The following is a 15,067-nucleotide window of genomic DNA, read 5'->3' on the forward strand; positions in this document are numbered from 1 at the left end:
TCAGCTACGTCTTGTTGACATTGTTAATAGGCTTTCTGACTTGGCTGCTCAGCTGTGTTCTGAAATAACTCCATCAGACTCACAGCAAGTCAGGAACAAAATGGAAAGTTTAGAAGAGAGAAAGCTGGAAATTAATTTCCGGAGCTGTGTGGTTATTTCTAAGTCTGAGCAGCATGCAAAAATTCTTGGTAAGATTTTTGGAGACAATTCCCTGCTATTTTCAAAAGTTCTATGTTTGTGGGAATCCAGACTCTTGCAGATTTTCAGCAAGAGACCAAAGTGAAGATATACCAGGAGATGGGATTCATGAGTGAGGAATATTTTACCTTAGGATGGCTGCACTGGCTCCTGCTCACTGTTTCTTTGTCTTTTGCAGACAGTTCAGCTGCTTGCAAAGTACCTGTTTCTAGTGCTATAGCCTGGCTAATTAAGGAAAACCAGGATGGATTTGGGCTCCTCAATCCTTCAAGCTATGCACAGAGAAAGTTTGGCTGCTCCTCTACAGGCAGAAAAGCTGCCCATGCCACAGCTACGGAAATTATTGAGAGGGTGAGTTAACCCTGCCCTGGCTTCAAAGAAGCCAGGGAACATCTTCCTGCTCTACACTCCTCTCTGCAATACAGACACACCCTGAAACTCAGAAGTGCATACAGATCCCTTAAATAAGGTGTTAGAGGCAGTGAACATCATGGCACACTTGATCTGACAATACTTTTGATAAAAAGGGCACCGGGATCCTGAATCTCTCAGTCACTTTTAGAAACTTGCCCTTCAGCTGTTCATTTTCCTCAGCCTCCCTACTTACTCCTGGCTGGGCTCAGAGAAGATGTGTCTGTGCATCAGAGCAGGCCTTTCTCCCATCTCCTGGTTGTGCTGTGCCTTGCTATGGTATACAAACATCCAGCTGCTTGCAAGAGCTGGGGAACCTGTTCAAATCCTTTTTTCCTTGGGGTGACAGTCTCCACTCCTTTCAGGAAGTGGGGTGACTGCAGTGCTGTAATAGGGCAGCTCTCACTCAGATGAGCTGTTGGAGCAAGCTGTGATGTACTGGTACAAATAACCACCTCCTCTGCATTTCAGCTCTGAAAGAGATCTGGCCTGGGGTGGGCTGGGCTGACCAGACGCTGGCTCTGCAGTCAGTCTTCCCTTTGCAGGGACCAAAATAGCTCTGAAGCTTACAGTGACTCTCACCTATGTGCTAGACGAGACCTACAGAGCTCACAAGGCATCATTCTGCTATGGGTAACAGGGTCCTTTGTCATCTTGATTTCATCTAAACTCAAGCCAAAAATAGATATGCTCAGGGAAAAAAAACCAAAACCAAGCCCCAAAATAAAATCCAGATCATGAATGTCAGGAACGTCGCAAAGTACAAGCCAGCCTCTCACTGATCAAAACCATCCTGTGCCCTGCAAGCCTCCTCCCAGCCAGTTCAGCCTCGCCCCAGAGCTGTTCTGCAGCCATGAATATTCAGTTGCCACCGAGCAAGGCCCAGGCAGAGCGAAGGCCGCGGCCTCCCGGGGTCGCGCGGTTGCCAGCGGCGGGGCGGATCAGAGGCTCTCGCTGTACATGACGCACGGGTTGGTTTCCTCGCAGAGTTCCAGCTGCACGCTGGAAGCAAACCAGCGCTTGGCACAACCCAAGCTGTAGTTGAGGGTGGTCCGGTAAATGTTCTTGGCACGCTTAGGGAAAATGATGGTCGTGCTCTGAAACCTCACCGGCTTCTGGCGGGGCTCGAAGATCAGCTGGGACTTGTAGTTCCGCCAGGTGCAGTTGGGAGCAGCGATGATGGTCTCGCTGTAGGTGGTGACGGTGGGGATGGGGCCGTAGAAGATGTCGTCCCGATAGTGCTTCTCCGAGTCGTACTTCACCTCGGAATTGCACCTATGGAGGACAGACAGCAAGGTATGAGGAGCACAGCCCAGGCAGCAAAGGAGGAAAGACAGGCAGGACTCTTCTCTAACCCTTCGAAGCTGGCAGCATTTACCACCTCTTACTGCACAGACATTGGGGCAGATGCCAGCTCCACACTCCAAAGCCTGGATGAGCCTTCCTAGAAGAGTACTCTGTCCTGCTGGGGAATCTTGTTGGAACCCCACTGTGAATCCATCCTGGCATTTCTGCAGTGTGGTCATACCAGGGCAGACAACACCTTTGTTACACAGGCTGCAAGCAATGCTCTTCTTCCTCTGGTTTTCTCCATGGGTCCTCAGCTCAGCCCTGAGAGCTACACTGGAGGCAAACACCCTGCAATGGACCTGTGAAGGCTGTTTGTCTTTATTCTCTATACCACCTTGCTGTCATTGAACAAAGATGCCCAAACCAGCTAAAATCTGAGTGCTGGGAGATGAGGTTGCTTGTTGGAGCCTACAAAAAAATCCAAGCAATGCTGAAAAAGCAGGTAAAGCAAATGGATATTGTGGGGTATGGCTGCCCAGCCACTGGTGTCAAAAAGAACTGGCCACCTGAACTGCCAGTAGATGAAGAACCACAAAAGGTAAGATGTCACGGCCCTGCCATTTTTCTGTAGTCATCCAGAAAGGATGTGCAGACACCGGGCCAGAAAAAGGGCTTTTTCTGCAATCCCTAGCCATGGAGAACAGCAGGATTTCCACTGGTTTTCCCTGCTCCCCAAACGCTCCTCCAGCAATCAGCAGCCAAGGAATGTGCAGCTCCACGTAAAAAAGATTAAAAGCTGGGTGTGTGCTTGTCATTACCTCCACCCAGAGGGGGGCTGACTGATTGTGCAGTGCGTGTAATCTGAGCTGCTGTAATGTATTTTGCACAGCTAGGGTGTAAGCAAGTCATTCAGCACACATAAAACAAGACTCCGATGTAATCACCATAAAAACATGCCCGCTGGCAGTTCCTCAGCCAGCAGCTATTTACTGGGGTACATTTCCAGAGAGACTTTTGCATAGGTTTGAGGGGGTTTACAATCCTCCCACTGTCCCTGCCCCAAGCTGTGTGTAAGTGTTCCATGCTGTTTGCAGGGTACATTCCACATCAGCAAAAGAGCAAAAGAAGAGCAAAGACCAACATTTATCCATCGGCCACAGCACCAGCCCCACAGGAGGGCAGAACATCTCCGTCACTGGCTTGAGGGACCATCTCCTCACACGGAGGAGCTCATTCAGTCTCTGTGGGATGTCTAATGTTGGTTTCTCTGTGGCAAGAGTGAACAAAAACAGGTGGCAATTAGAAGGGTGTTGCTTCTTCTGAAGATACAAGTCATCTGGGAACAGTATGAAGACCATCAGATTACTTAGTGGAAGCCATCAAGCCCACAGATGGTAATGGTTTTCTCTCAGAGCCTTGGATTTTAGCTGGCCTTGGAAGGAAAGCTGCCTCCTGTTAAAACTCCCTCCAGTTCTTGCCTCCTCCCCTCTGCCTGTGCTGCTATCGGTGGCTTTAATTCAGGAATTACCCTCCCACCTGTCCTTCCCTTTCCACCAAAATAACCATGACTCCAATTTGTAAACACATTTTAATTTTTGGCAGATGCACCAGAAAAAAGACAGAAATCCCCATCTACCCACCCAATCCCATCTGTACCTGATTTCCTGCACGGGCTCAGGGTTGACCTCAATGCTTTCTCCAAAAAACACCGGGTACATTCGAGGCCTTATCTCTGGCATGGACGGGTTCAGGAGCAGATAAGGCATCTGCAGGGAAGGAGAACACAGCAAGTGTTGGGACATGACAGATGGGGCTGGCACAGTTCATAATGTGCTGTGGCTGGCAGCTGAGCAGCCTAACACACCTGGACTGTCCTCACCTACCACCGCCTCCCTCTGCCCCAGCACACCTCCCAGGTACGTGACTGTGCCCACATCTCTGTCGCTTCATGCTGCAGTATCTGTTTGTCAAAATTTAACCTTGCCTTTCCTTCTTCCTTTCTTGTTTCTCATAGGAATTGCAATTGTTTTCTTTAGCTCTGATATTGCCTTTACTGCTTACTGTTTCTAAAACTTAAGAAGTCAAGCCTTAGAAAGTCAAAGTCAAATCAAGACTTTGAGTAAAGGGATTCAAAATGTGTCAGCATGGAAAAGTGCTCCATGCCTGACCTAACAGCAATAGGGCCTAAAGCTGCTGACTTGAAGGATGTAGGTCTACTGAAGTGAGAGGTGTATATGTATTTTTATAGATATACATACAAATGTGTACATAAAATCATGTATCCCTTGCAACAATCCAGCAGAGGAAGTGACAGACTTGCTGTTCCCGAAGTCTACGTGCCAAAAATGTCTCTTGTGCTCCAAAGGACATTCTTGTTAACCATAAAACTGAGGGTGGGGTGAGACACTGGGGCACCTTGTGGCCTCTGCAATGCAGGAAGCCAGTTGCAAGCCAGGACTTTATAATGAATGGAGCAGCTCCAATTCAGGACACCAAAAACTGGATTTTTAAGACTGACTGCACCGTGAACTTACTCTGACAAATTGTCACAGGCCAGCCTAGGCTCCTCTGCCCACCACTAAATTACTAATCCCACTTTTCTATACTGGAATGCTCCTAAACACCAATTCCCACATATGGAGATCCTGTGTCTGGTGCCTGGACCAAACCCAGCAGCTAATTCAGCCTAATCCTGCCCTCCTGGAAAAATGTCACTGCAGGTTTCAGTCTCTGCCACTACTTTTCTGTCAGCAGATATTTATGACGCACAGGGACACAGGATCTCTTTAAAGGAGATGGCTGGCAGCCTCTGTGCAGGGTCTGTAGATGGCTAGTTGAGTCTGCTTTCCTCTGCTGGTTTGGGCCTTCTGCCTCAGGCTAAGACAAAAAATGTCACTGCTCCATCTGAATTTGCCAAATTCTGCGTCCCAAAGCCACAAATATGTTTCTTCTTTTCGTACTGAAATACCCCTGCATTTTGGAACTGTGTAAAGTTGTACTATAAAGTAAAACGGCCAACTCCTCTTTGTGATTGAATATTTCTGTTCCATTGTCAAAACAGAACAGTATCTGCATAGTTATGGAAGGAAAAAAGAAACAAAATATATATGTTCACCCTCCCTAGCAAACACTGGCCAAAAGGCGAAGTTCATTCCTGAATTGCTTTCAACACTCTTGACAGGGGAGGGCAAGGGCAGTCTTTCTGGTCATAAATAAAGCTCTTTGCTTCTGAAATGTGAATTGTTTACATCAGACAAGCCTCAGTTCACAAGGGTGCAGATGTCCAGCTTGTAACAGTCTGCACATGGCCAGAGCTCTTTCTGAAGAAATTTTGTACATAAGAAGAGGTTCATTTTGGGTGCAGGAGTCAAACGCCATTTGCACATGCACATGAGCTTTGTGAACAGCAGGCAGGCCGCCCTTTGGGGGTTCACCTGCAGAGGGATGTGGATTGAATGAACTGGTGAAGGAAACAAGGCTTGGGGATACGTGTCCCTCCTTTAAAGAAGCAATTTCAAAGAAGTGCTTCCAGGCAAACAAGCCTTCACACTACTTGCTAACAAATGCTGACACTAAGTGTGCTCCAACCATCCCCAGGATGCAGGAGATGTTATGAAGTCTTTCCTGTGGCTTAGCAGGAGCATTGCTGGGGCATCTGGCCCCCAGCGTGTGGATGGGAAAAGCCTTCCCAGCCCGCTGAGCACCGGGAGCGCCGCTCGGTCAGAGCGTGGGCAGGGCGGCAATCGCGTCTGTGGAAAGCACAAGTCCCACAGCAGGGAACAGGAAACAAGAACACGCTGCAGAAACACCACCAGTGTGCACGGAGAGACGGAGGCGCTGGCATGCATCACCGACATCAATCAGAGTCAAAAATTTGCTGCTGAACTTGGTGAGAACAGGATTAAGTGTTCTCCAGGTTAGTTCTGGATGCGGCGGTGATGAGAGTATTTCCATTGCGGGTTACAGTTAACCTGCTCTGGGCAGGGAAGGGTGGCAAAAGGCATTTCACATGCTGTAGACAAGCACCAACCTCAGACCTGCAAGCTTAGCTTAGTTTAGAAAGCTGGAACAACTGTGAACATTGGGCAGGCCAAAGCCAGGATTTCTACTGCCTGTCGAGACCATTACAGACTCAGACCTCTCTTCTGTGAGCTGCTGCTGAAGTAACCTGGAGTTCTGCACATGGAATATGTAAATAACTTACAAAGCATGGCCTAAAAATAGAGATCTCTAAGACCCTGCAGGCTGCTCACCAAACAGCAACTGATTTGCTTGCACAGCATGAAGGGGTCACTAAACAGCAACCACAGGTTTCACACCGCAGCCACTGAAAGGCACTTCAGGTGACATTTTGTTTTCCCTCCAGTGATGTTCTGAAATGTCGGCTCCTGCAAGTCACCTGGAGCTGGGAAGCAAGGAACAGGGGATATGAGCTTTCCAAAAGATTTGTCTTTGGGCCTGAAATGTTATATGCTTGGCACATGTCAAAAAGCTGGCTTTTTTGCAAGAGTTTGACACCAACTCCTTCCAATCTGCTTTAAGGAATTAAAAAAAAAAGTTCTGCCTGTCAAAAAAATACTGACTCAATTATTTTTCCTTCTGAACAGGAATGGCTGAAAGAAGAGGAGCACTGGACTGTTGAGCTCCCTTGAGAAAATGAGGATCCCTGGCTCGTTTCTAGGAATCACTAGGATCTCCAGACACTCCACAAATAAGGTAGGTTTCTGTTATCCTGCACTATGGATAGCCTGGCAGGGAGCAGAGCTTGCTGCACACTCCTGGGGGTCACTGATGGTGAGGAGGAGAAGCCCTCATGACTTTAGACCAGTGTGTCCATGAGTGATCCATAGTTGAGGTCTGTCTATCCAAGGGTTGCTGTGCTGGAACGCTGCAGTGGGGACCTGATTCATCTGTCCCCTGTTACTGGAGCTGTCCTGGTATTTACCAGATGCAGCTTTGCAAAGACACCACAACCCTGTCATCTTTAAGGACAGAAGGAGTCTGGTAGGCAAGGAAGTTTGAGAAGATAAAATGAAAGATACCAGAGATATCAAAAAAAGAACTCCTATCAAGTTTACAACTCAATCCAAGGTGAGTATTAGGCAGTAAATGAGCTATTATTTTTATTTCTCTTCCAGTACATAATTTGTGTCAACCAGCAAAGAGTTACAGTACTATTAAAAAGCTGAAGAACTTTCTTGTTTGGCTGCATTTTTCCCTCTGCCTTAACTCTGATGCCTTTCAGGCATGTAACGGCCTGGGTAGCTAAACTCTGCTTTTTGCTAGTAGCAGATAGATAAACACAGATAAAATTGGTTGCTGAACGGAATTAAATCTACAGCTCAACGACAGCATTGACTGTTCCTCAGCTGCCAAATTCCAGGCAGCAAAGCAAGAAAAAGGAAAGGAAATTAACGTGACTTGAAATAAATAAACCCCCAAAACCTTTCCCCAGAGAGCACAAAGAACCAGAACTGACCGACTCCTTTTGCTATGGTCATTATATGGAAGGCACTAAGATGTGGCATTAGATCTCCAGGGACTGTAAGAGGAAACAGCTTTCCAAGTGTCAAGGCCACAAACAGGATACAGCTTCCCAAATTCCCAGCTCCTAACTTAGCTAGGGCATAAGCAAATCTCTCACCACATTTTCCCACTATGGTAACATGTCAGGTCCATGAAAATGTCACTTTACTCAGCTGTTATTTACAGCTATAATGAAAGATCTGGCTGAGTTATTTGACACACATCTACATTCTCCGCTCTAGAAGATAAGCAATATTTGTTTAACAGACCATTTATTTTCCCAATATCTGCACGTATTGCACATTACGAGTAATTTATACTAGAGCCGGATGAGATTATATTGGGAGGTGATAACAGTAAATGCAAACCTCAGGTAGAAAGCAGGGCTTTATTATTTCAAAGAATTACATCCTTCCTGCTTATCTACTTATTTTATTTCAAGTGGGAAATGCATGCTGCTTTGCTTATTGTCCACAGGGTTACATAGGGACACAACGGAAATTCAACAGCTAGAAGACATCACCCTCAATGTCTTTCATCAGAGCCACACTTTTCAGAGCAGATGATGAGATCCTGGTGCCTGTTTCCCTGATCTGCCCAGAAGGGACATCTGTCAGATGAGGTGAGGCAGATCAAGTGAGACCCAGAGCCATTCCCTGTCCTTCACCAAGGAGGAGAGGAGCGGGTGCATATCCAGAACTGGATGGGGCTGAGGGACAGGGAACAGTCAGGTGGGATTAGCCTTTGCCAGGAGAGGACACAGGCATGGAACTGAAGCTGAGGGAATTCCTGCAAGATCCAGCCCTGTGGGAGTGGCTCAGAAGTGGGTCAGGATGCCAGGCTGCCAACAAGCCCTGAGGCAAACCCTGCTGCGGTGCCAGATGGGTGCCTTGCTCCCCAAACCAGCCTGGGGCTTCCCCAGAGCTGCCTGGACCCACGTGGCCTTGGGAGTCACGTCCCCTGCCTCGTGTGTGGGCTGCAAGCTGGCTCAGGTCAGGGTGCTGGGCTTCCCTCTCACGTGTGCTTTCACTGTAGGTGTTGGCAGATATGGAAATTATGTATGGAAAACTTTTGATGGCCATGCTCCCCACCCAGTCCCTACAAGACATTCCTGAAACACTTACAGTGCAGGACAAGATGGTGGCTCTGTGACCCAAGGGGTCTTCAAAATGCTGCATGTCAGGAAGAGATGTTCTGGGTTTTTTGGTTTTGTGTTTGTTTGTTTTTTTAATATGAGCCATTAATCCAGCAGGGTTGGCACAAATGCTGACTTGGACCATGTTGTTGGGACCCCGTTGTTGTCTGTGAAGGCTGTGCCAAGGGGTAACATCTCTTTCTCTGTATTTGAGATGAAGCTGGAATCTCCTCCCACCACCCAAGAGTGATTCTGAATCATTCTTGCTGCTGAATGTAAGTAGAAATTCCCTACAGCTGATTCACTGGGATATAGTCCCACAGAAGTCAGTGCTCACTGAGGCAGGCTGAGTGCACAAATACTTAAATCTTACAAAGTAAAAGGAAGTCACTGCAGTGGGAAAAGCTCCTTTCACTGTTGGGAAGGAACATAAAATCTGCTGCTTCAAGAAGGCACAATGAATAGTTCTGCAGATGAATGTGAGTTTGATGTCCTCTGATATCCATTAGGAGCTGTGTGATGAATGCAAAGCACTTATTTCAGCACAGTCCAAAAGCAGTTCTTCTAGCCTAAATCTCTATCCCAGGGCAAGAACTCCAGGGAAAACTCTAAGCAGATATGGGTACTTTGATGTCATTTCATTCCCCTGCTTTCAGCAACTGCTTCTTTGTGCATATTATTAGGGATTTATTTTGTTGTACTTCTGTTCCTTTTGACCCAGCTTTACAGATACAGTCTAGAGAATTCAGTAACCCAAGTCGTAAGAATCAATTTAATAATGTTTCAGATTTAAAAGGCAGAACTAGGTAAAAGTCACCTTCTATTTTCCTTAGGATATTTGCACTTAAGCAAAAAACACTTGACAAATTCCCTACATGGACTTTATTTGAAGAAATAAAAGCCAATTTATCCTGCACTACAAGTAAAATGAAAAAAAAAAAAAAAAGGCCCTAAATGGTGTTGAACTTGTGGTATTTATGACTCTGGCCCTAAATTGCCTTTCATATTTTCTTGGATCCCAAAGCTGTTCCCAAATTGGCTGGTTAAATGTGAATAAATGGTGCATTGTCTTTGAAACAAAGTTGTGCTTATTAAAGAGCAGAGAGTTTACTTTTTCAGAGTCACAGTTAATAACACAGAGCAGAGAGAGCACAGATTTTACACACAAGAAAGTCTTCGATAAGGGCATGCAATCTCCTTTTAGTCTGCATGAGAAGGGCTGTCCTAAAGCAGAAAAATTTTGTAACATATTTGTGAAGCTGGAGCAAAATGCAGAAGAATGCAACTGGGTTCAGACTGGTGGTTTGATAGTTCTGCAGCAAAGAAAAGTATGACACACTTCACTCTGATCTGGAATGTTGTCTCTTTCACCTGACAGCAATTTATTGTAAATGTACTTACTAGAACTTTGGCTGTTGATGACTGAGCTTATATATGGTTTTATAGTATTCCAACACAAAGAGTGCAGGTTGTGTTCCTGGCTCCATCACGTTTATAAGCAAAACAAACACTAATATAACAGGCGATTAAAACCAGCATTTCTTGGTGTGCAAATAGCTGCAATTATTGATTTGCCAATTCTGCATGCTCTGATGAACAGCAGAGGAATAGACTTAAACAGAAGCACATTCATGGGTTGCATAACTCCTCATAGATCTGCAAGCCCTTGTAAAATGGCAAAATTAAAGCTAATTAGACACTGCAATTTAGAAGTATGAAGCAAGCAATACTCTCCATATTTTTCCTGTTTTAATATCAGCTGCAAGTACAGTATTTGCACAGTGGAAATGAGAGGAAGCAAAACTCTCTCTGTAGTCAAATAGAGTGAAAATTCCTATTTACTTCATTATTTTGCAGTCAACCCAACAGAGTTAAAGAGCAGAGCCCAGCACCACTCCAAATAACACAGTCCAACTGATTTCAGCATTTGGATCCCTGCAACCTTCTGTACCTGTTAAGAGCACGGAATTCCATAAATTCCCAATGTATGGAACCCATACTCTAATCAGGAGCCTGGGGTTACCCTTGCAATGTGATACAGAATTTGGAAACATCTACAGTGTGAGCTTTTCTGAAGTGTCTAAAATGTTCATGACCGATCAAAACAATCGAAAAACTTAATTTTACTTTATACAGATCACAGGAATAACTTTTTTCCCCTGTAGGAGTCAAGCATTAAAACTCTCACTCCTAACAGCCCATGAACTGAAATAAATTTTCTCATGTTTTTTCTTCTTCGATATCTAGGACTTTCTTGGATGGTGTGGTGGCCAACTGTCATATGACTGGATTGGAGACTGTCACATCCCCGTTACAGGGTTTTTGCAGACACCTCCACCCCTGCTGTTTTCTGGTCCAGCAGCCTTCACTCACCTTCCTCCCCTATTTTATTTTACAGACACACAGCAACAGCCTGATCCTGCCAGCCGAATCAGAGGTGCGTGGGTAACTTTGTACAGAAACACTCCCATCGAGATGGCACACACGCCCAGGCATCTGCAGGTAGCGCTCCATATCAGGAACTGCGGCGTTAGCAGGTTTGAGATTTGACTTTCATAATAACACCTCACACCCTTTCCACTCTGAGGAGTTGTTGTTCATGGGGAAGGTTTTGGCATGTTCAGGAGTAAAAGGCAGTTTTCAGTAACATGCTCAAAAGGCCTTAGAACTTGAGAAAGTGCGTGAGGGTATGTGGAGTCATTGCAAAATGTCTCTGTGGGAAAGAAGTCTTTAAATTGTCACTAAACCATAGGTAGATAAATTTTTCTCATGGAAAGATTTTGCTGCAGTTTTCATTCCATATAGAAGCCAATTAACCACACTGAATACACCTACAAACATCTTTTATAAGTGTTTAAAAAAAATTTTAAAGAGCCCTGGGGAAGAACTTTCATCATCCTTTAAAAACCTCCACTACCATTGCTTATGTTCTGAACGTTGTGTTTTAAAAACGAGTTTTATGGCTCAGGGATAGAAATAAACAAATAAAGCAAAATAATAGTCATAATAAATCTACCCAAATCCTACTCCACATTCAACCACTTCACTGGCACTGCATCAGGCTGACCGAGACCTGCAGTGCTCTGCCAACTGTCTGAGCTTACAAACCACTACCCCCGGCTCCGCTCAGCTGCCAGCAGACAAACCTTTCGGGCAGGCTCATGCCACAGAGTCCTGCTCCAGCACAGGGCAGAGGCACACAGACCTTCCCAAACCCTGTCCCGCAGGAACTCCCCCGACACGCATTCCTACCCTGCCCCAGCTAAAGGGCACTTTTGTCTTTTTTGTGGGGCTTTTTTCCAGGGCTCCAGCAAACGTGGCTCCACGCTCCTCACAAAACAGATGTGGGATGCCAGGGTATAATGATAGCTGGGAGCCAGACGCCCCTGCCTCGGTCCGGATGGATGCAGCTCCAACCTGTACCTATCAGGCAGAGCAGCGTCACTGAGAAACAATTACACTTTTCTGTTCCGAAGGTGGGCAGGAGAGTTTGGTTTAGACTTGGATTTCATTCCCACACCGTCGTTAGAGTTCACCCAGCCAAACTGCCAGCATTGTAAGCGTATCCAAAAACCCTGCCCGGCACTGGGCCAAGCTCTGCCTGGCACAGCAGCGGCGCTGCCAACACCGGACTGCGGCTGCCACGGGCAGCCCGGAGTGTCCCCGGCCGGCGAGGGAGGCACTGCGGGGGAACTCAGCCCAAGCTGCCCAGGCTGTGGTCACAGGCGCCCTCCTGCCTGCCCCCCGCTCCGGGGCTCGGCCAGCCTTTCCCCCGCGGGGCCCGGAGAGGACAGAGCCCGGTGCCCGGGTTTGGCTCTTACCACTTTGCCGTCCTTGGCCTCTCGCCGGTGGCCCGGGGCCGGGGGGTCCGCACCGCCGCTGCCCCCTGCTCGGCCCTCACCGGGCGACAGGGAGTAGAAGGGGGGGCTGGGGCTGGGGGGCAGCCCCGAGTCCGGACTGTCCAGCAAGCCTTCCCGGCTCTTCTCCTTCAGGCTCTCGTCCATCCCTTGCAGCTGGAGGTGACCTACCATGTCTGGGGGACAGCGAGGGGGCCGCGGCGGGAGAAAATCCTCCAGCGCCGCCCGCCGCGGAGGGAGGGAAGGGGAAGGGAGCCCGGGGGGCCCCTCCTGAGTCCCGACCGCCGCTACCAGCCTGCCGGAGCCCGGTGCTGCGCGGGGCAGCGCCAGCATCAGCCAGACCGGGGTGTCCCGGCCGCCTCCCCTCCACCGGCCCTGGCCCTGCCCGCCCGGCCGCCCCCGCCCTCAGGCGTTCCCGGGGAAGGGAAGCGAAGCCCGATCCCCCCGCCCAGCCCCGCGGGGACCGGCCGAGTTCGCGCGGCAGCGCCCGGGGCGGCCCCGCCGGCAGGGAGCGCTGGGCGCGGCGGGGGACGGGACAGGGATGCACCGCGCTCGTCCACAGCCTGCGCCGCCCGCCGCCTCCCGGCGGCTCATTTATCCGGAGAGGGTGGGAGGGAGCCGGGGAGCGCCCTCCCCTTCCCCCGGCCCCCCAGCTCTGTCCCGGCCGAGCGGTCCCGGCCGCTTCCCAGGCACGGAGCTCGTTCGGCGCCGCCCGCCCGCCCTCTCCCTCATGAGGGGACGGGGCAGCCCCCGAGCAGGGCCGGCCGGAGAGGGGTGTCCTCACACACCTACCCGTGGGTTGTGGCTGTCCTCTGCTCAGTCCCTTGCTGCTGTCCGAGTTTTCCCTCAGTTATGGTCCATTTTCCCCTCCGTTCGGATTTTTATCCCTCTTCCATCTCTGCACACTCCAAGCCTGGGAAAGGGGCCTCGCCACATACAACACACCATCGCAGGGCCACAGCTTCCCTCCACTCATTCCCCTCAGTGCAGCACTCAGAGCTGATTTCCCCCTCAGTTCTGATTTTCATCATCCTTTCACCCTCACACCCTCAAAGTAGCCTTTCCCTTCTGTGTCGTGGCTACTGGGCATGAGGGAAGAGACTTTCAAGAGCCATCTTCGCTTTGAGGTGGCAAAGGGCAGCTTCACCAAGGCAGCAGGTCACCATGGCAGCCTTGGCTACCGAGGTACACACACCTGCCATATCCCCTCACGACAGCCCTCACACCTCCTGTTCCCTCACACCTCTTTCTTTGGCTCCACAGATGCTGGTCCACAACTAAGGAGTCGGCCTCCCTATCCCAGCCATCGTGTGGTCAAGGCCTCTAGCTAGAGGAGCAGCGTATGCCAGAGGCACTGCCAGCACAGAGGGGAACGGACAGTCCATATTAACCCTCGGGCTTCAGAGAAGCAGCAGTGGTTAAACAGGTCAGGCTGGCTGAAGCCAATGTGGTCATTTGTTGCACAATAACCGGTTGAGGCTAGTGTTACCTTGTCCACAGCCCCGGCTGTGTTTTTCTCATCATGTTTTCTCTCTATGTTGTCTAGATTGTGAGAAATCTGGGGCAAGCCCACTCATATGGCTCAGCTCAGTGGAGTTTTATTCATGGCAAATAGGTTTCCATGGGAAGCTATTGAAATCCAACTGGCCTTCTCTTGGTCAGTTATTGGCCCAGCACCCAGTGGAATGAGACTGTGTCTGTCTGTGCTACAAATTGGACAAACACAATGCTTGTTGTGGCAACAAATTAATATGTCAGAGTTCTGATACTGTAATTACTGATAAAGGCTTCACACCCAAACCACAAAGATGGTGCAAAGTTGGGTTGAACCTAAAAGTGCCCCCACTGCATCCTCCTGAGGGAACAGATCCCACTGTAGGGTGGTGAAGCTGGATTTGTTTAGATGTGTTCTTGCTCAAATCAAAAGGAAATTTGGCTAAGGATGCCCAAATCCACCTTTGACTGAAATGAGGGGCCCTCCTCAGTGTGACTGAAGTGATTTGTATGCACTGAGCTGTGCAGAGGAATGTCACTGATTTGTAAATGTCAAACAGGCACCGAGCAGCCCACACACAAACCTCAGTGAATTCTTACCTCTGACCCGCTCGTCGGCTCCAGCAGCTGCACAGGCGGATTTAGAGCCCCTTACTGTAAGGGCTCTCATGTCTCACACAGGCTATGGCTGATCTGAAAATGTCAAAGGGGACTGACGGTCAAAATTTCCATAAATTAGTCCCTGGCTTGCTACCTATCACATAATAGGATTCTCTGGCCAGTTAACACTGTGAAGTCAGGCATTCAGCCCAGCAGTTCCCCTGCAGTCCAGTTCCCCTGCCCCTCTCCTGAACTGGCTCACGACCATGTGTGCAAGGGGAAGGAGTGTCTTCAGAGCTGCTTTCCTCCTCGGAGAAAAAAGGAGCAGGACAAAGAGATACTGGGCAGGGGTGAGTACACCGTCCTTTTGTCCTAGAAAGCCTTGTTTTAGTTTGGGGAACAGTTGAGGGGAGACTGTTTTGTGTGTTTCTTGTTTTGAGAAAACTGCAATCCGATCTTTCCTGGACCTAAATAATGTATATTTCTAAAGGTAGATTTCAGTACAACATGTTTTCAGCTCAGAAGTGGTTGTTATGGTTTAGGAGTTGTTGAGCTG

General features: G+C 48.6%; 1 protein-coding gene and 2 long non-coding RNA genes across 3 annotated transcripts; 2 read left to right on the forward strand and 1 right to left on the reverse strand.

Annotated features, from left to right (window-relative positions):
• Positions 1 to 1,331: 1,331 nt before the first annotated feature.
• LOC107211758 (refilin-A) lies at positions 1,332 to 12,877 on the reverse strand. Its single transcript, XM_015644192.3, has 3 exons — positions 12,382 to 12,877; positions 3,556 to 3,665; positions 1,332 to 1,884 (listed from the first exon to the last, which is right to left on the reverse strand). The coding sequence occupies exons 1-3, from the start codon at positions 12,748 to 12,750 to the stop codon at positions 1,551 to 1,553; spliced, it is 813 nt and encodes a 270-aa protein (XP_015499678.1). The 5' UTR covers positions 12,751 to 12,877; the 3' UTR covers positions 1,332 to 1,550.
• LOC117245194 lies at positions 1,793 to 4,937 on the forward strand. Its single transcript, XR_004499571.1, has 2 exons — positions 1,793 to 2,497; positions 2,994 to 4,937. It is a non-coding gene; the product is annotated as an uncharacterized LOC117245194 (long non-coding RNA).
• Positions 6,512 to 12,220, forward strand: LOC107211759. Its single transcript, XR_001524291.3, has 4 exons — positions 6,512 to 6,615; positions 7,903 to 8,047; positions 8,678 to 8,835; positions 10,959 to 12,220. It is a non-coding gene; the product is annotated as an uncharacterized LOC107211759 (long non-coding RNA).
• Positions 12,878 to 15,067: the final 2,190 nt, after the last annotated feature.

This window comes from Parus major, chromosome 15 (genome assembly GCF_001522545.3).
Source record: "Parus major isolate Abel chromosome 15, Parus_major1.1, whole genome shotgun sequence".
NCBI lineage: Eukaryota > Metazoa > Chordata > Aves > Passeriformes > Paridae > Parus > Parus major.